Below are 27,042 nucleotides of genomic sequence, written 5' to 3'. Positions count from 1 at the left end.
TAGACATTGTTCCTAGTGCTTTTCCCAGGAAACGTGCCCACTCAGCTTCTAAGCCTTCTTCTGTGTCTGATTTGAGTTGTATTTTTGGTATGTATGATATGGTCTACATTTGAACTTTATCAATGATTCACTGAACAGAGAGGTTTCATGGTTGTTTTGGCTTTTAAGTAGGAAAACACTTCTTTTGGTTGCCACAAGATGGCATTGGTCTCAAAGTTACTCTAGTGGATGTTTATTTCCAGCGTTTCATATGCATTTTTTCCTTATGTCGTCTTACATTTATTTTCACGTTGTTCCTATATTGACTTTAATGGAATGGATATTAAATTAAGGTTCCATCTATAATGTTGGTGAGGTTTTCTTTTCCTTTCCCTTTTAGTCTTAAAAATTTTTTTTTAAAAAATTAGATAAAAAATTTTTGAACATTGCAGACATGTATAAGTGAGAGTGTGAAAGCCCACTCTCCTGTGGCATTGTTATATATTATGCTAGGTTTTTTTTTTTTTTTTTTTTGGTACCTCTGTTTTCCTGTGTATATAAATGCATTTTTTGGGTGTGTGTGTGTGTGTGTGTGTGTGTGTAAGCATGTATTCTATTTATTGTCCATGCTTTCTCAGTTTTTGTTTTTTTACTTAATTTATTTTTGACATCTTTCTGTATTAGTATTTATTAGCAGTATCTTATTTTTAAAAATGACAAGGCAGTGTTTTAAATAGCTTAATAGTAGAATATTTAATAGTTAGATACTGTTAGCTAGTCTAATTTATTTTACCTTTACCTCTTTTAAGAGGTAGCTGACCAATGGCTTTGCTGAGTTTTTTTCCTTGAAATAACCATTTTGAATTGGTTTTTCATATTGTTTTCACAAGTATTTTTTTTTCACCTGAATCAGTTTTTGCATTGCTGTTAGGATGTATTTGCCAGTTGTTAATGAAATGCAATTGTGGAATAAATATTTAAATTTAAAAGAGGAGAGAAACTATGGCTTATTCTTTGTAAAATGTGCAAAGTACTTTGTCTTCTGTATGTGATTCTTCTAGGGCCTGCTCGTTCGAGTTACTGACCTTTTTCACAGAGTGAGGAGTTTTGGAGTATACCTAATTGAACTTGTAGTATCATACAGATAACATTTGTCTCCCAACTATACGTATTTAATGAAAATCTTATGTAACTCTTTTGGATTAAAAGATTTAAGAGTTTTTGTCCTTTTTGAATTCCTACTGTATTCCTTGCTTTTTCCAGTTGCTGGTGACAATGATCTCTTCCAGGTTGTTCTTGAGCACGTTCACCCTGGCAGTTTCAGCTGGGGCTGTTCTGCTTTTACCCTTTTCAATAATCAGCAATGAAATCCTGCTTTCTTTTCCTCAAAACTACTACATTCAGTGGCTAAATGGCTCCCTGATTCATGGTCAGTATATATTGCTTAATAATGAATGTTTTCATGTTTTTCTGCACTGTATTTTTAGATTTGCCTTTTCTTAATTTCCTTCATAATTTGCATCTTCCTCCATGAGTCCTTCATAAAATCAGAAAACCAGATTTTACTTACTATTCCTGTTCTTAGTTGTGACAGCCTTTTCTGTTTTACTTAATCAAGAACCAGTCTTTATACTTAATAATGATTTTGATAAGTAAGTTCTCATTTAAATATGTATCAAGAGAATTTTGGTTTATCTGGATATGTCAAAAGAACTCAACCTCCATTTAAGACCTAAAAACACTAGCCGTAGTTTTCTACTTCATTTATTTTCTCTTAGTTACTTTTTTCATTTAAGAATGTGTAATTGAAGGGGGAAAAAACTCTTTTGTTAAGTATGAACTTTAAAATTAACGTGGTTAAAAAAGTGACTTACTTGCTGTGGGCAACATGGTATATTGCTTGGAGGCCAAGTAGACCTGCATTCCAATCTTGACTCTACCATTTTCTAGAAATTTTTGATGAAGTAGGACATTTTAATTTTAATTTATAAAATATAAGATCTAATACATAGATCTTTTTTATATGTTTCATTTCCTCCCCCCTTTTATTCTTATTGAATTATGATTTCTTTATATGCGAAACATCAGCTTTTTATTAGATTTTTGTAAATATGTCCTGGTTATTTTTCTTTTTAACTTTATTTGCTTTCTTGATTGACAAAATTATTAACATTTGTATTTTGCCCAGTGTGCAGTCTTTTTTCTTCCTTTGGTTTTTCTAATTGTTCTGTGTTTAGAGGATCCTTTCCCTTCCTGAGATGTGACAAATAATCCCTTCCCCTCCCTCATTTTCTAAAGATGACTTTGTGCATAACTCTTTATCTGGAATTTATATAGATGGCTACCTTTTCTCTCACTCCTTTGTGTTTAAAGAAATGCTATGTTTGCTGTAGAATATTTGGAAAACAATATACAGTGAAGAAAATTAATGTTACCCAGAACCCTACAACTCACAGAGCTATTGGGAATACTGTGGCCTGTAGCCTTCAGTAAGGTGTATTCCTGTGGATACATAACCAGATGGAAACCTTCATGGACTCACTGATAATTTGTATTTTCCTAAATCAGCATATAAGGGGGAGGTTTCCATGCCATTAACTACTTTTCTGTGCAATTTACAGTAGTGCCTGAAGCTGTTATAAGCATGGATTGTTCCCATTTTTTTTTAACTAAAAAAGCTACATCTTTACAAATAAATATTTGTCCTTAGGATAAATTTCTGCAGTTTACTTTCCAGGTAAGCACACTTCAAAAGTTTTGAGAAGATATTTCCTGATTCCAAAAAGCTGTGTGAATTCCACTAGTGGTTTCACTTTCAGGGGTGGGATGGGGGAGGGGCTCGTCTTCCCAGAATGCATCTTCATCAACTGTGGGCGGTACTTAAAACGTGCCAATTCAAGGGGTGCCTGGGTGGCACAGCCAGTTAAGTGTCCGAGTCTTGGTTTCTGCTCAGGTCATGGTTTCAGGGTCATGAGCTTGAGCATCGGGTTCCATGCTCGGTGCGATCTACTTGGATTCTCTCTCTCTGCCCCACCCCCAAACAAATCTTTAAAACAATCATTCCAATTCAAAAACGTGAAACATTTCTCCTTGTAAATGTACATTTCTTTAATTACTAGTATGGTAGACATTTACAACATTTACAAAACATACTCGGAGGTCATTCATAGTTTTTGTTTTTTTTAAAGGTTTTATTCATTTATTTGACAGAGAGACACACAGCGAGAGGGGGAACAGAAACAGGGGGAAGTGGAGAGGGAGAAGCAGGCTCCCCGCTGAGCAGGGAGCCCGAAGCGGGGCTTGATCCCGGGAACCTGGAATCATGACCTGAGCCGAAGGCAAACACTTAATGTCTGAGCCGCCATAGTTACTTTTTTAGTAAACTGCCTGCCTGTGTTTCCTTTGCCCATTTTTACAGTGTTTTTTCCCCCTTTTTCTTTTTTTAAATTACATTTTTAATTCTTGTTTGTTAACATACAGTATGATATTAGTTTCAGGTGTACGATATAGTGATTCAGCACTCCGTACACCACCCCGTGCTCATCACGATAAGTGTACTTCTTCATCCCCATCACCTATCTCACTCATCCCCCAACCACTCCTTCCCTTCTGGTAACCACCAGTTTGTTCTCTATAGTTAAGAGTCTGTTTCCTGTGTTTCCTGGTTTGCCCCTCAACTCTTGTTCGCTTGTGCATGTTTTGTTTCTTAAATTCCACATATGAGTGAAATCATAGGATCTTTGTCTTTCTCTGAGTGACTTATTTCTCCTAGCATTATATTCTCACTCCATCCATGTTGTTGCAGATGGCAAGATTTCATTCCTTTTTACACCTGCTTTTTTTTTTTTAAGTAATCAGTTGTTTATCAGGTTAATTGCAGACACTTTCCTCCCATATGTCCTTTAATACTGCTTAAACTGTTTATTGACATGAAAAATTTTAACATTTTAGTTTAATCATATATTTGAATTTGGCCTTTGTGGTTTCCATTGTGCTTGAAAGTAGAAACAAATGGAGTCATGATGCTCTGAAGACCAAGTGAATTCAGCAACATTAGAACTAATTATTAAATGAATAATTTAATAATGACTTAACTTTTTGCTTAGCAATTGAAAAAAACTCAAATAAGCAAACTGAAATTGATAGAAAAAATAAATCTTCTACTGAAAAGTCCGCTGTTACTATGAAAGGCAGGAAACAACCTGGAAAGTAAAGGCTATGAATGTTTTGGTGAGTTATTTTTAGATGACTTGTTATTTGTTATTAAAAATATGTGAATAATATATAATTTAGAAAACGTTTTTTATATGTGTTGTCTAAAATGTTTGAGGAGGACTGTTTGGCATGGTTCCGCTTGGCCCTACCTTTCTGTAAAGCTGTAGGTACTATGGCACAGATGTTTTGCAGGGTTGGGCTCCAGGTGTTTTTACCAGCAGTGCAGGTGATTTCAAGCTGGGCTAACCAGTATGACAGGTCAACTGGCCTTTGTTTCCAGTTTCGCTGAGTAGAAATTGCGTGCTATACTTGATGACCTTCACATACTCTAAATCAAGGTCATTTCTTTTATTCTATTTATGGACTGGAAGTAAGAGCTACTAACACATGACATGCCATATATTTGGAGGCCTTAACTCTGGAAGTAAATATATTTGTTTTATTGGTAGTCTTTCTCATGATGATGTAAAGTGTGCATGTAAGCTCGAATATTTTGTTTATAAATTAGGGCTTAGAGCAATGATTCCCACATAGTTGATTGCCTAATAAATGTGTTGAATGAGAATGTAATAAGCAATAATTTTGAACTCCAGTAAACCACATCCTCTGAAAGTCGGGGAACTAGAGGAAGAACCTTCTAGATGATGTCACTGCTTCTAAATGTACTCTTGGGAATAGGTTTCAGGAGGCCTGGGGTGCAAGCCTCGGAAATTTTCCTTGAGGGTTTTATGACCCCTGGCTTTGTTTCTGTTAAATCTTTGGTATGTCTGTATCCTTTGCTGCATGTAGTGAATTTCATGAATCTTTAAATTCATCTTTCTCTTCTAAATTCATAGCTTTCTTTAACCTTGTCAATGACATTCGAGGGAGTGATTATTAGTCCCTAAGATTGTCTTGGGTTGATGATTTTTCAGCCTTAGACATGCTTGCTTCTTGGCTTTTAAAAAATCATTAATGGGCTCAAATTATGGTGATACTAAGACATGCCCTGAGTCATGTCCTGTTTTCTAGACACACTCTTCCTCACCTCCATTGTGGAGGAGCAGTCCAGGTTCCACTTGGTGGTCAGGACTCCCTTCCTTGCTGGTTGAGAGGCTGGAGGACCACAGAGTGCTGGGCAGCAGTCTGAGCTTCCAGGTCCGTGGAATCACTGTTGTGTCTCCTGGTGGATGTGTTCCTCCCTTTGGAGCTAGAACCTCTAGCCTAGCAGCACTAGTTTCTAAGGTTATAGGAATAGGAGGCAGAAGGTTTGCTAGGGGTCAGTAGGGATACTAGTCAGTGCTACCACTTGCATTTCTGCCCCTTGATTCCTGGGCCTGTGAACCCTGGCTATGGGAGAAATGCCACCATGTATTGAACACAGATTCAGGGTAAATACAACTTCTTGAGTACCTTTCTTCAGCCCTGCGAGGTATTACCTCCTAGCTAGTACCATAACTGAGTCTTCAAAAGGGCATTCTGTTGAACCAGCTGCTTCAGGACGGCGGGAAACATGCATGGCCAGTGAATTCCAAGGGCATGGGCCCATTGTTGTTCTGCTGTGAGGTATTTCCTAGATCAGAAGCACTCCTGTGATGATGGTGGACAAGGCATTCTGAAAGTCCGCAGATAGTAGTTTTGGCAGCAGCTCACCTTGCGTTCAAGGTGAATCTGTACCCAGAGTAAGTGGCTGTTCCAGTGAGGACAAAATGTTGCCCTCTGCATGATGGGAGTGGCCCATTTCACTGAACCCACCACCAGGTAGCTGGCTAATCTCCCCTGGGAGTGGTGCCATAGTGAGGTCTCAGTGTTGGTTTTTGCTGCGGGCAATTAGGCACGCAGTGGTAACCGTAGCCAGATGAGTCCGATGAGTAGAGGTGCACATAGCTGAGCCCATGCCTAATCTCCACCCTGCCATCATGACCACTTTGTTTATGAGCTCATTGGACCAGGACAGGGGTGCTGGGGAAAGAGGCTGACTGGTGTCCTGTCCACTTGATTATTAAACTCCTCCTTTGCCAGTGTCCTCTTTTGACGAGCAGTCACATGGGACATGTATATCTTCACATTTTTTTCCCCATTCAGAGAGTTCTGTCTGTATACCTCTGCCCCAAATTCCCTTGCTACCAGTTTTCTAGTCATTTCTTCCTGACCATCTGGCACATCACTGGACACAACGCATGAATTTATAATCCCATGTCTGGCCATTTCTCCTCCCAAGAAAAGTGAACGGCCAGGAGCCTCGGGAGGATTTCCCTTCACTGCTGTCCTTCCGGGATGTTTCAGGGGGGCCCTAGTGCTGTGGCGTCCACTCTGGGTGCTGTTGTGCAGAACCATCTGTAAACCAGGCTGGAGTCTTCCCTCTGTCAGCTGACTGTAAGGAACTCCCTATGAGGCCCCAGGTGCAAGTTGGGGGAGAGAAGTAGTAGAGTAGGAGTGGGGACCATGGGCATTTGGGCCACTTGTTCATGTGACTTACTCGTACCTTCAGGGCCTGCTTGGGCTTGATCACGTCCGTACCACTTCTGTTGGATGGTGGAGTGCTGCTGCACATCCGGTGTTATGACTCGGTGGGTCAGATGACAAATACCCTGTTCACGATGGGCAGCTCCAGTCACGTGGTAACTTGGTGGCTCATGATGAAGTGTTCAGTCTCTTTGAAGGCCCAGTAACAGGCCAAGATCTGTTTCTTAAAAGAGACTGGTTATCTGTTATCTTCCTGTATGTCCCAGAGGGGCAGGGGCTGTAGTGCTGTAGGGCTTTGCTCTAAAGTCCTAAGGGCCTGTGCCGTGATCTGTCTCTAGTGCCTGCCAAAGGCTCCAACCAGCATCCCTGTCTGCCATGGACACTTAAGGCACCAGTGGATTTGTGGACCCGGTGGCCTGAGGAGGGGAGCAGCTTGCGCAGCAGCCTATACTTGTCGCAGAACCTTCTTTTGTTCTGGACCCCACCGTACACTGGCAGCTCTGGGCGTCACTCGGTAAATGAGCTGGAGTAACACATCCAGAGGGGTCGGTGAGGAATATGTTACCTCCAAAATCCCAAGAAGCCCGTGGACAGTTGTTCCTCTCTTGGTTGTAGGAGGAGCCCGATTCAACAGCTCATCCTTCTCCTGAGAGCTCTCCATGTGCTCCACACCACTAGACCCCTAGAACTTTGACTGACGTAGAAGGCCCCTGAATTATTCTTGGATTGATTCTCCACCTCTGACATGAAAATGTCTTACCCATAAGCCTGGATACTTGCTACTTCTCACTCACTAGATCCGGTCAGCACAATGTCATCATTAGAATAGGCCCCTGTGACATTTTGGGGAAGGGAAGGGCCATCAGAATTCCTGCACATTAAATCGTGACACAGGTCTGAAGGGTGGGAGGGCCCTGAGGGAAAACAGTGAGGGCGCTTTGCTGGCCTTGCAGCTGCGAGTAAACTTGCGGTGGGTCTTAGGGACAGAGATGGAGACAGAGGCCAGGAGTCACACACCAGGTACCAGTGTGTTAATTTACTCAAGCATTGAAACCACATCTGGAACAGCAGCTGGAACAACAGCAACAGTGGGGGGTCACCATCGAGTGAGGCTTATGGTAATCAACTGTCATTGTCCTAAGGTCTGTTCTGGGGATGTGGGAGTCACCACTTTTGTGTCTTTCTAACCCTTGATGGTGGCACTAATCTCTGCATTTCTTTCGGGGATGTGGCATGACTTTTGGTTTACTATTTTCCTAGTTAGAGGCAATTCTGGAGGCTTCCACTTGGTGTTTCCCACTGTAGGAGCCCTTACTACACAGGTCAGGGCACCAGAGTGGGAATTCTGTCAGTAGGAATTCTGTCAGGAATTCTATTCCTTGTGAATTCCGGCACTGGGCATGTGACCATAGACCGGGTTTGCAGACCCACTGGGACATCTGTGAGACCTGAGCTAATATTCCATTGACCGGCTGACCTCCATAAGCCCTTCCTCTGACTGGTGGGCCACAGTGGTGTTTTGGGTCTCCTAGATTTAGTGTCAGGTCACAGCCAGTGTTTAGTAGTCTCTGGAAAGTCTGAGGGTTTCCTTTACCCCAGTGCAGTTATATCATCCACATTCGTCAGTCATTTAACATTTTGTAAAACTTAGCAGATTTTCTTGAGTTGTTATTTGTCTTCTTGGTTAAGCCTTTTGTGAATTTATGCCAAATTCTTTGAGGTCTCAGAATATGTCTGAAATTATCTTTATCATTGCTCCAGTACTTTCACACTGAAATTGTCCAGTAAAGATTCATCGTTCAGTGAATAAAAGTTATTTATTGTGTCATTAGCAATACCTTGGTTAAAAGAAGAACTTAATTTGAAAAGAAATAGAATGACTTACCTATAAAATTGTCAGTATGGATGGTTTTGATCGCTTGTGCCTTAGTGTAAATCACATGGATTAGGCCAATATGAGTGTTGATAATGCTTTAGTGTGTTTAAAAATATGTAGTTTGAATTAAATACAGTGTCTGGATTTTGGGCACATGAATTTAAGAGGTTACATGTTAACCAAATTACGGTAGATGGCCACTTCACTTCTGTGGGCCAGAATTGAGTAATGTAAATAAATAAAATATTACTCTTAGTTCTAAATCTGTATCATGTAACAAGATGTATCTCTGTCTACAGTGAGAAAATTATTAAAACAGCTTGAAAAATGTGATGTACAAAAGTGATATCAGAGCTGGAATGAGGCAAAATGGTAATCCTGTGATTATGGGCAGTTTTAGCCCAGTGTCTGTCAGCCAGACGCAGTTGAGCTGTGTCCCATTGCTCCTTAGTGTGGGTATGACATGGCCAGCAACTATAGTTATTCTAGGATGGTACAAAGAGAGCAGAGATGACAAATTCAAATGGTAACTAAAATTTGTATTGTCACTTTTATTGTTAAAATTGGAAAAGGGTGAAAAATGGACAGAAAAAAAAGAAAGCATCAATTTGTATTCACTTTCTTTGTATCTTGTTAAAAACTTAGAAAAATACGAAATCAGTGAGTTCCACAGGTTGAAAAACTGATACACAGGGGATTTTCTTCTCTGGGTGATAGACATGTCTTGGAATGAGATGGTGACTTGTGAATGCACTAAATGCATTGAATTATTCCCTTTCAGTGGTAATTTCACGTTATGTGAGATTAAAGTTAAAAACTAAACAGGAATAAATCTTTGGAGGGTAGGAGAATAATGGTGTTCAGTTGTACCCTTAAATGGTCAGGAAATCGTTCTTCAGTTCTTTAAGGTATCCCCCCACTGGGGGTCAATTTTTGCTAAGCTGTCAATACTTACTTATGAAACAGACAGAGACACCTATTTATAACATGATTGCCTAGTTGACATTTAGTTGTTAAGAGATAGCCACCATGATCTGTGTGGGCTTCTAAGTCCATGCAACATTTGGGTCATTTTCAAGGCTGCCTGGTTTTTGCTTTCTAACAAGCTTTCTGCTTCTTTGCGTGTATGCGCGTGGCTTAGCAACCATGGGTATGTGGGTGGCTCGAACCAGCTTCAGTTTCTACTGCCTGCCTCGGGTAAACCTGGAGTTTATGTGGAGTGCTTATCCCATCCAGATGGCTCTCTGACCTCTCAGAGCTTACAGTTAAATACCTTGCTACTCTTGTTTCCCCTAAACAGCATTGCAACCTCAGGCTAGAGAACTCTGTGTGCTTAGCATGGAGGCCACCTCTTTGACTTACTCTGCCTCAGGTCAGGCAAGTCCCTTCTCTAAGTGACAAGTTTCTGGCATGGGAAGTGAGAGCACAGCACAGACTCACACAGCTCTAACCAAACTTCAGTAATCTTCATGAATAAACCCTTCTTAGTTTGTTGTAGGTCTTCAGAGTCTTTAAAATAATATTATCCAGATTTATAGCCTCGGGGCGGTGAGCCGAGTGGGGGCCCCCGCCACTCTGCCCCGTCAGAGCGGCGCGCCGCCGCACTGAGATTTGAGAGGCTTGGGCCTCGCACATGCACTTTGGGCACCTTTAGTCGCTGGCCCTTTATGCGCAGGCGCAGCCACGCGGGTTTCAGAGGTGCGCAAGCGCATTTGTGCTTGGCGTCATGGTTACGGTTGTTAGGTGCTCCAAGATTCCAAACCATTGTGAGGTCGGTTTGGCTTATCTCTAGCACTGGTGCTGGTGTGTAGAAGCGGTGAAAAGCCCAGTGGAAGGTGAAGTGCTGGTGAAGCCTCTAGGCTTTGCAATGAAGAAGTTTTTTGGTTTCGGGACTGGGAAGGGGCGTCATCCGTGACCTTTCGCAGGGAAGTGATGAATGACTTGAGGGCCCCGCTTGTTAAGAAGGGAGAATTCAACGAGTCCCAGCGGGTGTATAACATCCGAATGAAAGATCTCAAAAAGATCCACAGAGTTGCCGTCATGAACAACATATTGAAAATGCAGCGGTTGCTACTGCTTGGGAAAGACGTGAATAAAAGAGACAAGAAAAAACGGTAATAGAGCTGTAAGGGCCTGCTTAGCCAGAGGGAGTCATTTTGTGAACTTAGATTGACCCTGCCCCTCCCAGAGGAACTTACTTGCAAAGCCCAGTTACAAGGGCGGGTCAGGCCAGGTGAAGACATCCAATCAGTGGGGTGTGCATATATCTACTAGGGTAAATTGAAATTCAGTTGGCCACTCATGTGTAACCTAGCAGTTTTCTCTGTGTGTTGCAGACCTATTGCAATCTCACTGGTCACCTGTGTATAGCCCGGCTAATCTACCTCTATAAAAGTTAGTCTGTTATTTTTAATGGACATCTTTTTATACGATAATGTTATAAAAAAAGATCTATTCCCATAATAGGTCAACTTCTGGGCTACAAATTCTTTCGATAAAATCCAATATATAATTTATATCTGTGTCCACTTTGTATGTATGTTATTTACTGACTGGCTGTCGAAAGAAATTTTGAATTGGGAAGATGGTTCTGTTTGTGATTAGGAAGATATATTTCTGAAAATGTGTACTCTTCTTGTATTTATCGACATTCCATAAAGCAAATAAAATCATCATGGTTTAAAGAATTTTGGGTTACACCTGCTCTCTTTTATCATTGTGATGACATTAAGAAAATTTTTGGAATCACTATAGTGTACACCTGAAAGTAATATAACACTGCATGTTAACTGGAATTAAAATAAAAACTTAAATTTTTATAAGCAGACAAATTTACCCTTCCAGATATCAAAATGTATCTTAAATTTCCACAATTTACACGGTTACTAATAGCTGAAAGGACAGATGAATGAATGGGGCAGAGTAGAAAATGCCAAACACCCAAATATGGTGACATTTCATATTAGTAGGAAAAGGTGAATCATTCATAAGTGGTGGAGAAATATCTGTTATTTATTTTTTATAATAGTATTGAATACTAATATTGATTATTGGTAATTCTTGATTTTCATATGATCTATAAATCTAAATATCTAATAAAATGAAGAAAATAATTTCATTTTTATTTAATATAATGTATATAAAATCTATCATATATAAATATATGATATATTTATGTATAAGATATATAAAATATTATTTAATATATAAAAATATATAAAATACATAATCTATAAAAATAAAACTGGTCCTGTCTATTTGAATCCTGAGCTTCCTTTGGCTTAAATTTCTTGAAAATCAGAGTGAAGAATTACTTAAAAAGAATTCTTCATTATTTTAGCCCTCTTTTCCCATAATGCTTTCAAGAACTAAAATGTATTTAAATGCCAACCATGTGACTAGAACTGCAGTAGAACTGTTGTATGTATATACCATTATTTCAGTTAATGTAAGGCACATTGATTGTGTGATGCCCCACCATTTTATATACCAAGAAGAAATCTTAAAAAATTCTGCCAATTATAGTTGTAAGACATTTTGAATTATAAATTGCATCCCAATGTCAGAGATACTAAAAGGTGACAAAATGAGCCTCCTAGAATCATTGATATATAGTATTCCTGTGAATATTTAAAACATATCTGAGAAGTAGGCATAATTGTATCACTTTACCTAATAGGAGAGTTGTCTTTGTACAGTAGTAGCAATAGTAATAGTTATAATAATAATATGTAACAAACTTTGCATAGATCCTCATTTAAGCATGGTGACGAGGTCTTGTGAGATAACTATTCTTTATTTTATTTTTATTAGTTTTTAGTAATCTCTATAGCCAACACAGGGCTTGAATGCATGACCCTTGAGATCAAGAGTTACATGACCTTCAAACTGAGCAGGGCAGGGGACACGAGATAACTATTTTCATGTCCATTTTGTTGAGGAGGAAATTGAGGATAAGGCTGAGTAATAACTATTAAGTGACAGAGTTAAGTAGGATTTAAACCCAGGTTGAGCTGAATCCTGAGGTCACGCTCTACCTAGTCAGATAGCCCGCTCTTTTACTAGCATGGTGACTAATCACTAATACATATTGTACTTTCGTCAAAAGAAAACTAAATCTTTGTTTTTGAGTCAAAGGAATAAGATGCTATTTAACGTTTACAATTACATGAATTAACTGCATGTTTTGAAGTAGTGCACTATAATTTCCTAAAACGTTCTTTCACTTTCCTAGGACTCCTCTCCATCTGGCCTGTACCATTGGCCATGCCGACATGGTGACTCTTCTTGTACAGAGGAAATGCCAGCTTAATCTCTGTGATAAAGAATGTAGGACTCCTCTAATGAAGGTGTGTGGTAGCAGCTGTGTCTGCCTGAGATGGATTTGATTGAATTACGTAGAATGAAACTTTATTGCATTTAAATGTAACTAATTGGTGAAAACTGTGGCATGCTTGCTTTAAATTCCCAGAACTTACACTCTGTTTCTTGGGATACTACTGACAGGCTATACAATACCAGGAAGAGACATGTGTAACTATTCTCTTAGAACACGGTGCTAATCCACACCTTACGGATAACTTTGGCAATACTGCCCTCCACTATGCTGTTGCTGGTGACAACACGTCAATAGTAGAGAAGCTGATTTTATACCATGCAAATATTGAAGCAAGAAACAAGGTACGTCAACTTTATTGATAAAGTATTTGAAATTTTAAAACATACATGTAAATTTTTTTAGCGACAAAACATTTATTTACGTATTTATTTATATATGTAATAAATAATAAATACTGAATTCGATACATCAAGTCCTATCACCACGGAAACAACTCCAAAGCCAGGGCAGGGAGAACTAGAGATCGACGATGCGCACAGAAAGGGCAGAGTTCTGTTTCCCAGCCACTCTTCCACCCCAGAAGGAGAATCTTCCCATTAGTGCTTGGGAGTGGATGGTGGGCTCAGAGCCCACAAAGGATTGAAGGCCTGGAGGGGAGTGAGGTGATGATGGAGGCTGAGTGCTGTGCAGGGGCTTAGGAAATGGGTGCTGCTGGGAATGGGTAGGAGACCATGACCCAGTGGGGTAACTTGAGTGAGTGCAAGTGGGAGGAGAAAGCAGCAGGTTGCAGGCCCTGGCCACTCCAGGCCCCAAGGTTCTGAAGATGAGAGCAGGGGGATCGGGTCATGACATCCTACAGGGGCGTCTACTTGCGCTCATAGCCACTCTGCCTGCCATGTACCGCAATGGGGTCTCCCATTTCACAGAGTAGTTCCTGCTCAGCATTGTGTAGGTCCTCGGGGGGGTATAGCTGTGCATGGGGAGTAGTGGAGGACCGCGCTCACTATTCCACTTGTTATTTCTTTGACGTGCGTCACCTCCTACCACTGCCCTTAAGGAAGCACTGTTGGTTGACATAGATAGGGTCAATTTTTCATATGTAGAAGCTCGAGCATTCCCTGAATGAAAATATTTTGAAATAACTTAATTGTCTAAGATTTCCCTTTATTTTTATTTTTTAATTTTTTTTTCTTGAGCGTACTTTTTGGAAATACATTTTTGTAGGAACTGTAAAGAAAGAAAGCAGGAAGAAAGCACATATACAGACTTGTAAGAAGAGAAGCATGTTCTTCACATAGCAAGAATTTTTATGCCTCGGCTTCTAACCCAAGGAGTACTTCTGAGTAATTTTACATGGAATATGCTTTATTCTGCTCTAAGACCATGATCTTGTTATAGAGATAGAGAAGTGATCTATGTCTCTATGATTCAGTTGATATTAACACTAATCTTTGATACATTTTCATTCTTAAATGCAGCAATTATCTACAATTGCTTATAGTTACTAAGATTTAGTTGACCCAAGTGTTGGTTTTCTTCAAGTTTTGAAAGAGGCCGGCTTTGGCTAACAGTGCTGTAAACTGTCAAGTCAGTTATTCGAAGTTTTAAGATTTCACTTTAATGAAGTTTAAAAAAAAAAAAAAGATTTTATGTATTTGAGAGAGAGCGTGAGAGACAACACACATGAGTAGGGAGGAAGGGCAGAGGGAGAGGGAAAAGTAAGGGAGCCTGATGCAGGGCTGGATCCCAGGACCCCGAGAGCATGGCCTGAGCCGAAGGCAGACGCTTAACTGGCCGATCCACCCAGATGCCCCAGAGCTGCTCTTTTAATTCAGAGTGCATCTCCTCAGTGACCCATTTGGAGCAAGAGTGCTTTATGTTGACATCTGGGATCCTGATACCATTGATAGAAGAGAATCAAGCATGTTGGTATAACCTGGAGAAAACCTTCACCTTTATTGGAAAGCTCTCGACACTGTATCCCTGAAACTCTAATTTCTCAAATGTTAATGTTTGCCGTGAAAAGTATTGTCAAATGGGGATAAGCAAATTTAAACCGATTTCTTTTGTGCGAGAGATATAGTGCAGTTCTATAATATTTCTCAAACATAGAGGATCATTGACTCTTTCTATTGAGGCACAATCCTCACCTTCCAGCAAAGTGTGTGTTCTTTGGGATATAATTTGAGAAACACTACTCCAGAGATAATCATTTAGGCTGTTAACTCAGTAAAAATACTTTAAACTTTTACAGCTATGTCTTAGAGTTTGGAGATATAGAGATAAAAAATAGTCCCTTCCCTCAGAACGCTCTTGGTTTCGATGGGGTGCAATAAAATAATTGGAGTATACAATGCTAAATGCTGTGATAGAAGCCGAGATTCTTGGAACCAGCCAATGTTTGAAGTAAGATTTGGAGAATGACTACAGTTAATCTGTTGAAGAGGTGGAGGAGGGCTATTTAACTTAATTTGTTTTATTTTTTTCAAAAATATTTATTAAGTTGAGAGAGTGAGAGTGGGAGAGAGAGCATGAGCAGAGGTGTGGGGCAGAGGGAGAAGGAGAAGCTGACTCCCCACGGAGCAGGGAGCCTGACATGGGGCTGCATCCCAGGGCACTGGGCTCATGACCCGAGCTGAAGGCAGAAGCTCAGACTGAGCCACCCAGACCCCCTGAGGAGGGCTGTTGTAAAGAGAAGGAGCAGCTGGTGAAAGCAGGGGGGTGAGGGAGGGTCGGGGGGTGGGGAGGATGGGGGGATGGGGAGGATGGGGGGGTTAGAGTACTTATATATGTGTTTAAGTTTAGAGGATCCTTTATAGGTTTTAAAATTCAGTATGGAAATATGTAACTTTGTAAATTATAAATTGTAAATGATAAATTGTTTTTACACTTTTACAGTTGGAACTCACACCTTTTTTACTTGCTGTAAATGAAAACAAACACCAAATGGTGGAATTGTTAATTGGAAAAAAAGCAGATGTACATGTGGTTGATAAGTCGAAAAGGTACAGTAGTTGTCTTTTTTTAAAACTTATATTGTTCTAGGATGGTAACAGTTAAGTCAAACTAACTTAATAAGAAGAGGATTAATTTATAATTATATAGTGAAAAATGTCGACATGTCATCAGTTAGGCAGAAAGCAGTTATTCTGATGGGGCAATATGAAGAACAGTATACGGCAGAATTTATATTCCTTCATATCATTAACTGATGTGATTTGCAATCTTTTTTTTTCTGCCATGTGATTTTATGTTAGCTAAATGGGTTTCATATTAGTTTTATTATAAAGTGTGGACTCCTTTTATTTTATGACACAATACTGAACTTCTTACCCTTTTATAGTATTTTTTGGAAACTTCTACTTCATATATATTTTCTTTAAAAGATGCATATTAAACATAAATAGGAGTTGTTTTATCTTTTGAATGACTCCTTGCTTTAAATTGCCTTTTTTTTTTAAAGAATACTGATGTTAGATGATCCCTAAGTGATTATTAATTAGTATTACCAGATAGTGTGGGCTTATCATCCTTTTTCGTGTTCAGTATATTTTTTGTTTTGTTTTGTTTTGTTTTCGTTGGTAAGGGTAGAAGGATGAAAGATAACTTTAATTGAATAGATTTTTCTTTTAGTGAGGACAAATCATAGGTTGGTGATAAAGAGAAAAGAGATGGACTTTAGATAGACACAAGACTAGGTTTAATTCCTTTCCTACTTGCTGGGTATGTGACTTTGGAAACATTACCTATCATCACCAGATACATTCTCTCATATGAAAAGGAGGATAATATATCCTTCAAGCGTTGTTGTGTGTAAATAATATCTTACATATATAGTATTTAATTTAGTGCCTAACACATGCTTATCTTAGTATCATTAACTGCAACTATGACTCTTTTGTTACTGTTAGTGTGAATACTGTTATTTTAAGCCTGCAAATAGCTTTTTTGTTTTTTTTTATTTTTTTATTTTTAAAGATTTTATTATTTTTTGAGAGAGAGAGAGCATGAGCAGGGGAAGGGGTTAGAGCAGGGAGCCATATGTGGGGCTCAATTCCAGGACCCTAAGTTCATGACTGAGCTGAAGGCAGACGCTTAAATGACTGAGCCACCCAGGCACTCCTGCAAATTACTTTTTATACAGACCTGTCCTCTAGAAGGCATGGAGGTACACTGAATCAGCTTAAGGAAGAAATGGGGAATTCTTTTTTAAAAGAATTTAGCATAGTTTCTTGTTCATCAAGTGACTTTAAATTAGCAACTTCTACTCTCATACCCAGGGGGGACAAGAGGCTTCTTTTTTGTCCTTTAATTTTAGCCATGGAGGTAATTTACAAAGATAAACACTTGAACGTGTTAATGGTCAATTCTGGACCGACAGACAAGATATTAATCTGGTAAAGTATATGAAATTTGCTGTTTAGATAACTCTGAGTTCCTAAGGGTGAAGTTATGTCTCTGTTATTTTAGAACAGCCCTCATGCTTGCTGCAACTCTTAAATCTCCAGATGTAGTCAGGCTTCTTCTTCAGCAAGGTGTTAATACCTCTTCTCAAGATGAATGTGGATGGACGGCAGAAGACTATGCTGATTTTTGTGGATTTTATGTGTAAGTGTGTACATTAAAATGTTAGTTATCACTAAACTGAAGTTTAAAATAGTTTAACTCTTAGTTCTTATGTAGTGGTTGAGAGTTCGTAGTTTGATTTGGGCAATGTTGGGATGGCAGTGAGTTAGCCCCCATCATTTGCCAGAAACCAAGACAAAGGCTAGACTAGTTAGCAATAACAACGGGTGCAGGATTCTTTATCTCAGGACTATTGAGACCTTTGTCTTTAGGGATCTTAACTGTATCTGTTTCATTCCAAGGATAACTCTTATGCATGGCGTACAAAGAACGTTACATTTGTGTGGTTTTTTTTTTCCTTCCTGCCTCCATCCCTCCCTCCCTCTCTTCCTCTCTTCCTCTCTTCCTTTCTTTGTAGATTTTATTTATTTATTTCAGAGAGGGAGAGGGTAGGGACAGAGGAAGAAGCAGATTCCCTGGGGAGCAGGGAGCCTGATGTGGGGCTCAACCCCAGTCCCCCAAGACTGTGACCTGAGCTGAATGCAGATGCTTAACCAAATGCCAAGTGAGCCACCTAGGTGCCCCAACATCCAACATCTTTTTTTTTTTTTTTTTTTTTCCTAACTAGTTACTTGGGTCTTGAGATGTTCAGTTTAGTAGAAAACCCTATACTTTCCCTTGAGGGTTATCTCTTATACTTTCCCCCTTGAATTTTCCAGGAACCTAAGAAGTTCCCTAAGACCAAAGAGACCATCCTCTTTCGCAAGTCATTTGGAGGGAAAAAAGGACATTCTTGTCATTCCCTTGTTTCCTTTGATTCTGTTGCTGCAACATTGCTGTGTGTAGTACCTTGGTGACTCTGTTAAGCGACTGTCTTTGGCTCAGGTCATGATCCTGGAGTCCCAGGATCGAGTCCCCCAACTGGCTCCCTGCTCAGCAGGGAGTCTGCTTCTCCCTCTGACCCTCCCCGCTCTCATGTTTTCTCCCTCCCTCTCTCATTCTCTCACTCAAATAAATAAATAAATATCTTTTAAAAAAGAAAGAAAACTAAAGATTTTATTTTTTGAGAGAGAGAGTGAGAGCATGAGCAGGGGAAGGGGTTAGAGCAGGGAGCCAGACATGGGGCTCAATTCTAGGACCCCAAGATCGTGACTGAGCTGAAGGCAGATGCTTAAATGACTGAGCCACCCAGGCACCCCTGCAAATAACTTTTTGTGCAGACCTGTCCTCTAGAAGGCAATGTTATTTTTCTGCAGTTTGGTTATGGTTATGATTGACCTTTGCTCCCAGGATGCCCTTGCTGATCCGCATTCCTCAGTCTTCGTGGTGACCCACGATGAGACTTCAAAGTTACAACATTTTTTAGTTTGCGACATATGCTTGTATGCTCAGCTGCTATTCCACGGCACCAGCACCCTGTTCTGGCCGCTGGGCCCCCTGGCTTTAGCCACACACACCCTTCCCTTCGCACTCAAAAGCCTTACATGAAGCCCATATGTTAGCGCAGACCTTCATAATGAAGTACCGCTTGAGGATTTTGCTTTTCTATCCTGCTAGCAGATGGCAGTTGGGACCCTTCTAAGCTGTTAGAGAGGTTCAAGTAATGCTACAGGAAGAGCCTGGACTTTCCTTTCTCCTTTGTTTCTAGGCCTATATCTCAAGCCTGCTTTAAATCCTGAGGAGCGCCTTTTCTTACGGGCTGATGAAAGGTCTCATACAGCCCTTCCCAGAGTGGTGGGTGTCCCCTTTCCCGAGAGGCCATGTTTTGGGTCTAATATTTCATGAAATCCTCTTAACAACCTTGTGAAATAAGGCAGTAAGATGCCTGTTTTATAGAGGAAGACTTGGAGCCAGAGAGAAGTGGCTCGTCCAAGAGCAAATAGCTGTGGTTACAGAGTTAGGACCACTGAGTTCAAGACACGTTCCGTTATGGCAAGCTAATACTACTAATTGCTAAGTTACTACTTTATGACTGATTCACCTTCCTTTAAAGTATATGGGGTAATTTAAGGTTTGATATTAGCTCTGATATTATTCGAAATACTCTTATGAATTGATATATTTGGTAAATGTTTTCCATATCAGTATTAAAATAGTAACATTGTTTATCACCCCTTTTTATATGTAGCAATCGCCAAATAATTGCCCAACATAGAGAAGAAAGATTTAAAAATTTTTCGCAAAATAACAATCCAGGTAAGACTTTTCAGAGTGAAGTACTTTTGGTGGTCACATAGATGAAGGCAGAGTAAGGAAGTTTTGATTATGAAAGAGCAGTGGGAGGAAAAAAAAAAACCCAATGTGTAAATTGCATAAGCTCACTTTCTTGCTTTCTTCCTTTCTTTCTCTTTCTCTCTCTCTCTCTCTCTCTCGATTTTATTTATTTATTTGACAGAGAGAGAGAGAGAGAGCACAGGCAGAGGGACAGGGAGAAGCAGGTTTCCCACTGAGCAGGGAGCCCAATGTTGGACTCAGTCCCAGGGTCCAGGGATCTTGACCTGAGCTGAAAGCAGATGCTTACCCAACTGAGCCACCCAGGGGCCTCTATTTTTTTTTTTCTTTCTTAATTTCTTTCTTAATAGTCTAGTATTCAGAATTACTTAAGACTTTAAATACTGTCATGAACAATAGGAACAAATCCATGAGAGAGACCAGACTCCAGGAAACAAACTGAGGGTTATGGAAGGATGGAGTGGGGGAATGGGGGAACTGGGTGATGAGTATTAAGGAGGGCACGTGTCGTGATGAGCACTGGGTGTTATATGCAGCTAATTAATCATTGAACACTACATCAGAAACTTACGATGTAGTATGTGCTGGCTAACTGACCATAATTAAAAAAAAAAAAGGTACCTCAGTGTGAACAACAACGAAAAAGGAAGTTAATTGTAGGTAATTTAACATATGAGACATTATTGTCTGAAAAGAAATTCATTATTTTAGTCATGACCCCTAAAATCCCTTATATCTTTGTGTAAATAAGAGAGAGATTTTTAAGTTAGTATGTTTTATGTTTCCTTTATAAGCATATTAAAACAACTTGAACTTGTTATGAAAATGGATCTTTTAGTTTTTACAAGTGGATTACATTTAGTAAGTATTACATACTGATTTGTCTCATTAAAAAAGGAGCTATCCTCAAAACTGGGAACTCTATAATACCTTCCTGGTACCATAAACAAATGGCAAGCAATAAGAACTGGAAAACTTAGCTAGTATGCAGCAATACCAGTGAGACTGTTTTTTTTTTCTTTAAAGGTGACTGTCCGTGGTACAGAAATCAGAAAAGAAATGCCTTGAGAATCATAGGTGGTTTTATATATTGTTGTATCAATAAGATATCATTAACAACTTCATTTCTCATTAGTTAAAGAGAATGAGATATGTTGACTTTATTAGAACAATGTTTTCTTCTGTTCGTTGCATAATTGTCATGATACTGTAATTTTGTTAGAACACGACACTCTGTTGCCATTAGTAAAAAGATTATCATAATAAAAATTCAAATGGGGCAACTCTGAGGCTCAACAGATTATAACAAAAGCAGAAAAATGGTTCACAATAACAAAAATGCTACCACTGCTCCCTAGATGTGGCACCTAGTGCATTGTACAATCTGACATGTATGAAGGAACCTTTAACTTAGTAGACTTTTATCAAAGAAAATCTGTAGGTTGGTTTGGTTTTGCAATTTACTCATTTTCATTTGTTCACTTAGCAAATAACTATCAAGTGTCTTTTAGCCACTAAGTGTTACTCTGATATAGAATACAAACATTCAAAAAACACAATCCCTTCCCTCCGGGAGTTTGTTATTATCATTGTCATTCTTATTATTTACTCTGTTTTTACTACTCTATTTTTATTATTTACTCTACTTTATTCCGTGCTTACTATGTGCCAGAGTCCCCTAGTGCTTATAATTATCATTGTTATGTTTTTATTGGTACTTAATATGTAAGCCGATAGTGACAAGTTAGAGTTTTAGAAGAGTGGGTAGAATTTAAGGTAAGTATGCAGACCGAGTATTAAGTTTGCCAGGTAAAGAGGCAGAAGAACCATGTTTGGCAGGAGAAACGTCCATCAAGATGACATGTTTTGCACAGGGAACAGCAGTGCAGATGCTCAGATGTACGAGTGAACTTGGGAGCACTTACGAGCAGTTCAATTTTGCTGGTACAAAAAGTGTGCTATGGGAATGGTTGGAATGAGTGAATACTTAGCTAAGGCAAGCTAATGAAAGTTTTTCAGTACCATGGAAAGGTGTAGCTCTTAGGCTGTAGACCTTGGCAAATTTATCAGGTCGAATGCTTTTAGCTGCGAATAACAGGTGACTTATAATAGTGACTAAAACGGGGCCACCTGGGTGGCTTAGTCAGTTATGCATTGACTCTTAGTTTTAGCTCAGGTCACAGTCTCATGGGTCATGAGATCAAGCCCCACATCCCACTGGGCTCCGTGCTCAGCATGGAGTCTGCTTGACGATTCTCCTCCTCTGCCGTTCCCCCCGTTCGTGTACTCTCTCTTGCATGCGTGCACTCTCTCTCAAATCAATAAATCTGAAGAAAGCAAACCAAACAAAACAGTGACTAAAACAGGAGGAACCAGAATTGTTTTGATGGTTCAGTGATGTCACCAGGATTCCAGTTGTCTCTTTTTAGCTTTGAGGTTGGCGGTATTTTATATTTCCTTTCCTGATTGGCTAATTAGCAACAGTTCGAGGCATATTCTCACATGACAATATTCAATGACTGGAAGGACTGTTTTTCTTTATATGTTCCTTTTTTTTTTTTTAAAGATTTTATTTATTTATTTGACACAGAAGACAGACAGAGAGGGAATACAAGCAGGGGGAAGCGGCAGAGGGAAAAGCAGGCCTCTTGCTGAGCAGGGAGCCTGACGTGGGGCTGGATCCCAGGACCCTCAAATCATGACCCAAGCTGAAGGCTGAGGCTTAACAACCGAGCCACCCAGGCATCCCTATATGTTTCTTTAAATAGGAAGAAAACTCAGAAGCTTGCAGTAAATTTACTGTAACATCTTATAAGCTAGGTTATATCACGTGCTTGTTCCTAAACCAGCCGCTGGTACTGTGATTAGCTTAGAATAATCATTTCTCCTTTTGAAGCTGGGGTAAGGCCACCTTCTTCGTCTTTGGGACAATAAATATCCAAATAAAGTTGTGGTTCTCCAGCAAGAATGAAGACTCTGGCATGGTTATTGGGGAGGGAGCCAGCAGTACTTGATGCAGGGATTCACTGGAGAATGTGAAGCAGAAGGGTAACAAGATTAGATTTGAATTAGGGCCTTCTGGTTGTGGCACAAAATAGGGATCACCAAGCTTTTTCTCTAAAGGGCCAGATAGTGAATATTTTAGGCCCTGTGGTTTCTCAACTACAACTACCATTATAGTGTGAAAGCAGCTGTAGCAATACGTAGGTGAATAGCAAGAACCAACCATCTGGTCCTGTAAATAAAGTTTTATGGGAGCACAGTCACATGTGACTGGTCCGACTTGGCCTGTGGCCATAGTTTGGTCACCCCTCATGTGGAGGATAGATTGGGAAAAAACCATGTAAAGAGACTGGAAGATAAAGGACGCTTCTATTTCCTTAGTCTAGTATCAGTCCATTATGAAATGTTCACTCCTCTATACTGAAAAAGTCAGGAAGCCCAACTAATCAATTTACAATGTTGTTCTTTTTCTAGGCCTTATGTCTTTCTCATTTTTTTAATTTAAGACTTTTTAAAAGATTTTATTTATTTGCGAGAGAGCACAAGTGGGGCCGAAGGGCAGAGGGAGAGGGAGAAGGAGACTCCCCATTGAGCAGGGAGCCTGACACGGGGCTTAATCCCAGCACTGTGTACTCCTACATGACAGGACAAATTGAAGCAGGTCATACATACTTAGAGTCCAATGGTATAAATGATTCTGCTGTGCTGCCTTAAGGATGTGGTGTAGCATTCTACCATGGGCTTTCACGTATGTCCACTCAGGGTCACGATTTGTTCCTCTCATTAGAAATTGCCCTTCTGGCCAACCCACCTTCCTGTCTGCAGAAACAACCCCCAAACCCATTTGTCATCTGAGCCAGGCATGAGGATTCAGCTTAGTACCAAGTGCATGAGTGTTTGTGGGCTTCTCTATGTACATGGAGCTAACTAGATGACCCTTTTGCTTTTTAGATTCTCCAGGAAAATACTCTCACCGGAAGGTAAAACTTACATTTTTATTTTGAGGCTTTAACGACAGATTGCATGAAATGTTCATTATGTCTTAATCATACTGTTTCTAATCCCATCCAGCCTGCTGTGGAGGGGAAAGGTTTTATTTCTAATCAACCCAGAGACATGGAGGAAATTCAAGCATCCCAATCAGGTAAATTTTACAATACAAATTGAACGGTGTAAAGAAGTCCACTAAAATATTTGAAATGCTCACAGTCTTCTTATTCTGAAGTCTTTTTATTTAGTTAGTTATTTAGTTAGTTAGTTATTTAATTTGGGGACAAACTTCAGTGAAGGTTCTGACATAAATAAGGTAGATGTTATTGCTGAACAATATTTGAACAGAAGATATTTACAAGCCTAAGAACAAGAGCTTCTGAAACATGGAAGGTTTCGCTCAATTCTTTTAAAAGGAAGAGCAGACTGTTTGAAATGCCGGAAGGGCATCAGGGGCGCTTCCGGTACCAAAACCTGTCGGAGTCGGATACCAAAATTTTCCCCCTGTTACTGCTTTCCTCGCTGCTGGGAAGACATTAAGGACTGACGTGGTTGATGATGCAAAGCTATGTTCTAGTCAGCTATAAGAATGTGTGGCTGGATGGCATGTGAAATGGTGGTACTGCATAAATCGTATCATTGAGTGCCAAGTAAGAGTATTGGAAGGAGAAGAGAGCAGGGTCAGTTTGGGGGAAATTGAGGAAGCCTTAGCCGTGCTAAAAAGTCTATTAGAAAGTTTGTGACTTTTAAGACTTTTCCAGTTTTGAAGAATTGATAGTGACGAACGTGAAGCTTGCTTCTCAAAGGTGAAGTTAAGGTGAAGGAATGTGGCAGCAGACTCAGTATGGACCAGAATTTCTCCAATGTTACTGAATCCTCGGAGACCTTGTTAAAAATGCACATTGTGGGGGCGCCTGGGTGGCTCAGTGGGTTAAAGCCTCTGCCTTCGGCTCAGGTCGTGATCCCAGGGTCCTGGGATCGAGCCCCACATCAGGCTCTCTGCTCTGCGGGGAGCCTGCTTCCCCCCCCCCCTCTCTGCGTTCCTCTCTGCCTACTTGTGATCTCTCTGTGAAAGAAAGAAAGAAAGAAAGAAAGAAATCTTTAAAAAAAAAAGAAGTGCACATTGTGAGGGGCGCGTGGGTGGCTCAGTGGGTTAAGCCTCTGCCTTGGGCTCGGGTCATGACCTCAGGATCCTGGGATCGAGCCCCGCATCCGGCTCTCTGCTCCGCAGGGAGCCTGCTTCCTCCTCTCTCTCTCTGCCTGCCTCTCTGCCTACTTGTGATCTCTGTCTGTCAAATAAATAAAAAATCTAAAAAAAAACAAAAATGGAAATTATAGGGTTGGTTCCCTGTATGCTAAAACTGTTTTTATCAATAAGTATGACATGACCAAAGATTTTCAGTACCTAGGATTTCTGTGGCCATTCAATAGATTTTGTTCCATATACATAGTCATATTTCCATATTTAAAGCTATTGTACATTATTTCCTAGATGTGTTTTATACACCTTCTTGTATAAGTGAATGAAGAAACTTTAAGGTGGCTAAACTAGTGGATGCAGGAAATGTCGGCATACCGGTAGCCCACAAGGATACGGACAAAAATGAGTACTTTTGGTAACTGTGATCCCACAAGTGTATATCCAAGCTGATCAGTTCCTACGGTTTTGTTTGATGAAAACTCAGTTATGCATTCAGTTGGCCTATCATCAGCACTGTGTACTCCTACAGGACAGGACAAATTGAAGCAGGTCATACATACTTAGAGTCCAATGGTATAAATGATTCTGCTGTGCTGCCTTAAGGATGTGGTGTAGCATTCTACCATGGGCTTTCACGTATGTCCACTCAGAGTCACGATTTGTTCCTCTCATTAGAAATTGCCCTTCTGGCCAACCCACCTTCCTGTCTGCAGAAACAACCCCCAAACCCATTTGTCATCTGAGCCAGGCATGAGGATTCAGCTTAGTACGAAGTGCATGAGTGTTTGTGGGCTTCTCTATGTACATGGAGCTAACTAGATGACCCTTTTGCTTTTTAGATTCTGCAGGAAAATATTCTCACCGGAAGGTAAAACTTACATTTCTATTTTGAGGCTTTAACTACAGATTGCATGAAATGTTCATTATGTCTTAATCATATTGTTTCAATACCCATTCAGCCTGCTGTCGAGGGGAAAGGTTTCATTTCGAATCAACCCAGAGACATGGAGGAAATTCAAGCATCCCAATCAGGTAAATTTTACAATACAAATTGAACGGTGTAAAGAAGTCCACTAAAATATTTGAAATGCTCACAGTCTTCTTATTCTGAAGTCTTTTTATTTAGTTAGTTATTTAGTTAGTTAGTTATTTAATTGTGGGGGCAAGCTTCAGTGAAGGTTCTGACATAAATAAGGTAGATGTTATTGCTGATATCTATGTTTGAACAGAAGATATTTACAAGCCTAAGAACAAGAGCTTCTGAAACATGGAAGGTTTAGCTCAATTCTTTAAAAAGGAAGAGCCGACTGTTTGAAATGCCGGAAGGGTATCAGGGGCGCTTCCGGTACCAAAACCTGTCGGAGTCGGATACCAAAATTTCCCCCCTGTTACTGCTTTCCTCGCTGCTGGGAAGATATTAAGGACTGACGTGGTTGATGATGCAAAGCTATGTTCTAGTCAGCTATAAGAATGTGTGGCTGGATGGCATGTGAAATGGTGGTACTTCATAAATAGTATCATTGAGTGCCAAGTAAGAGTATTGGAAGGAGAAGAGAGCAGGGTCAGTTTGGGGGGAATTGAGGAAGTTTAGCCGTGCTAAAAAGTCTATTAGAAAGTTTGTGACTTTTAAGACTTTTCCAGTTTTGAAGAATTGATAGTGACGAACGTGAAGCTTGCTTCTAGAAGGTGAAGTTAAGGTGAAGGAATGTGGCAGCAGACTCAGTATGGACCAGAATTTCTCCAATGTTACTGAATCGTCGGAGACCTTGTTAAAAATGCACATTGTGGGGGCGCCTGGGTGGCTCAGTGGGTTGAAGCCTCTGCCTTCGGCTCAGGTCGTGATCCCAGGGTCCTGGGATCGAGCCCCACATCAGGCTCTCTGCTCTGCGGGGAGCCTGCTTCCCCCCCTCTCTCTCTCTGCCTTCCTCTCTGCCTACTTGTGATCTCTCTGTGAAAGAAAGAAAGAAAGAAAGAAATCTTTAAAAAAAAGAAGTGCACATTGTGAGGGGCGCGTGGGTGGCTCAGTGGGTTAAGCCTCTGCCTTGGGCTCGGGTCATGACCTCAGGATCCTGGGATCGAGCCCCGCATCCGGCTCTCTGCTCCGCAGGGAGCCTGCTTCCCCCTCTCTCTCTGCCTGCCTCTCTGCCTACTTGTGATCTCTCTCTGTCAAAGAGATAAATACAATCTTTCAAAAAT

At 40.2% G+C, this 27,042-nt stretch overlaps 1 protein-coding gene across 1 annotated transcript in view; it reads left to right on the top strand.

The window, feature by feature from the left end:
• The window catches only part of LOC308337872 (ankyrin repeat domain-containing protein 26-like), a 340,750-nt gene that overhangs the window by 259,464 nt on the left and 54,244 nt on the right, over positions 1–27,042 (top strand). Inside the window, exons 31-39 of the mRNA XM_080831416.1 lie at positions 12,750–12,864; positions 13,022–13,195; positions 15,753–15,859; positions 17,325–17,462; positions 19,549–19,616; positions 23,607–23,635; positions 23,727–23,799; positions 25,686–25,714; positions 25,806–25,878. Of these exons, the coding sequence (XP_080687542.1) occupies positions 12,750–12,864; positions 13,022–13,195; positions 15,753–15,859; positions 17,325–17,462; positions 19,549–19,616; positions 23,607–23,635; positions 23,727–23,799; positions 25,686–25,714; positions 25,806–25,878 (806 nt within the window). The remainder of the gene's footprint in view (positions 1–12,749; positions 12,865–13,021; positions 13,196–15,752; positions 15,860–17,324; positions 17,463–19,548; positions 19,617–23,606; positions 23,636–23,726; positions 23,800–25,685; positions 25,715–25,805; positions 25,879–27,042) is intronic.

The sequence above is a fragment of the Martes martes genome (assembly GCF_963455335.1).
Source record: "Martes martes genome assembly, contig: scaffold_65, whole genome shotgun sequence".
Taxonomy (NCBI): domain Eukaryota; kingdom Metazoa; phylum Chordata; class Mammalia; order Carnivora; family Mustelidae; genus Martes; species Martes martes.
The sequence above is the reverse complement of the archived record's forward strand: the minus strand, read 5'-3'. Positions and strand labels throughout refer to the sequence as shown.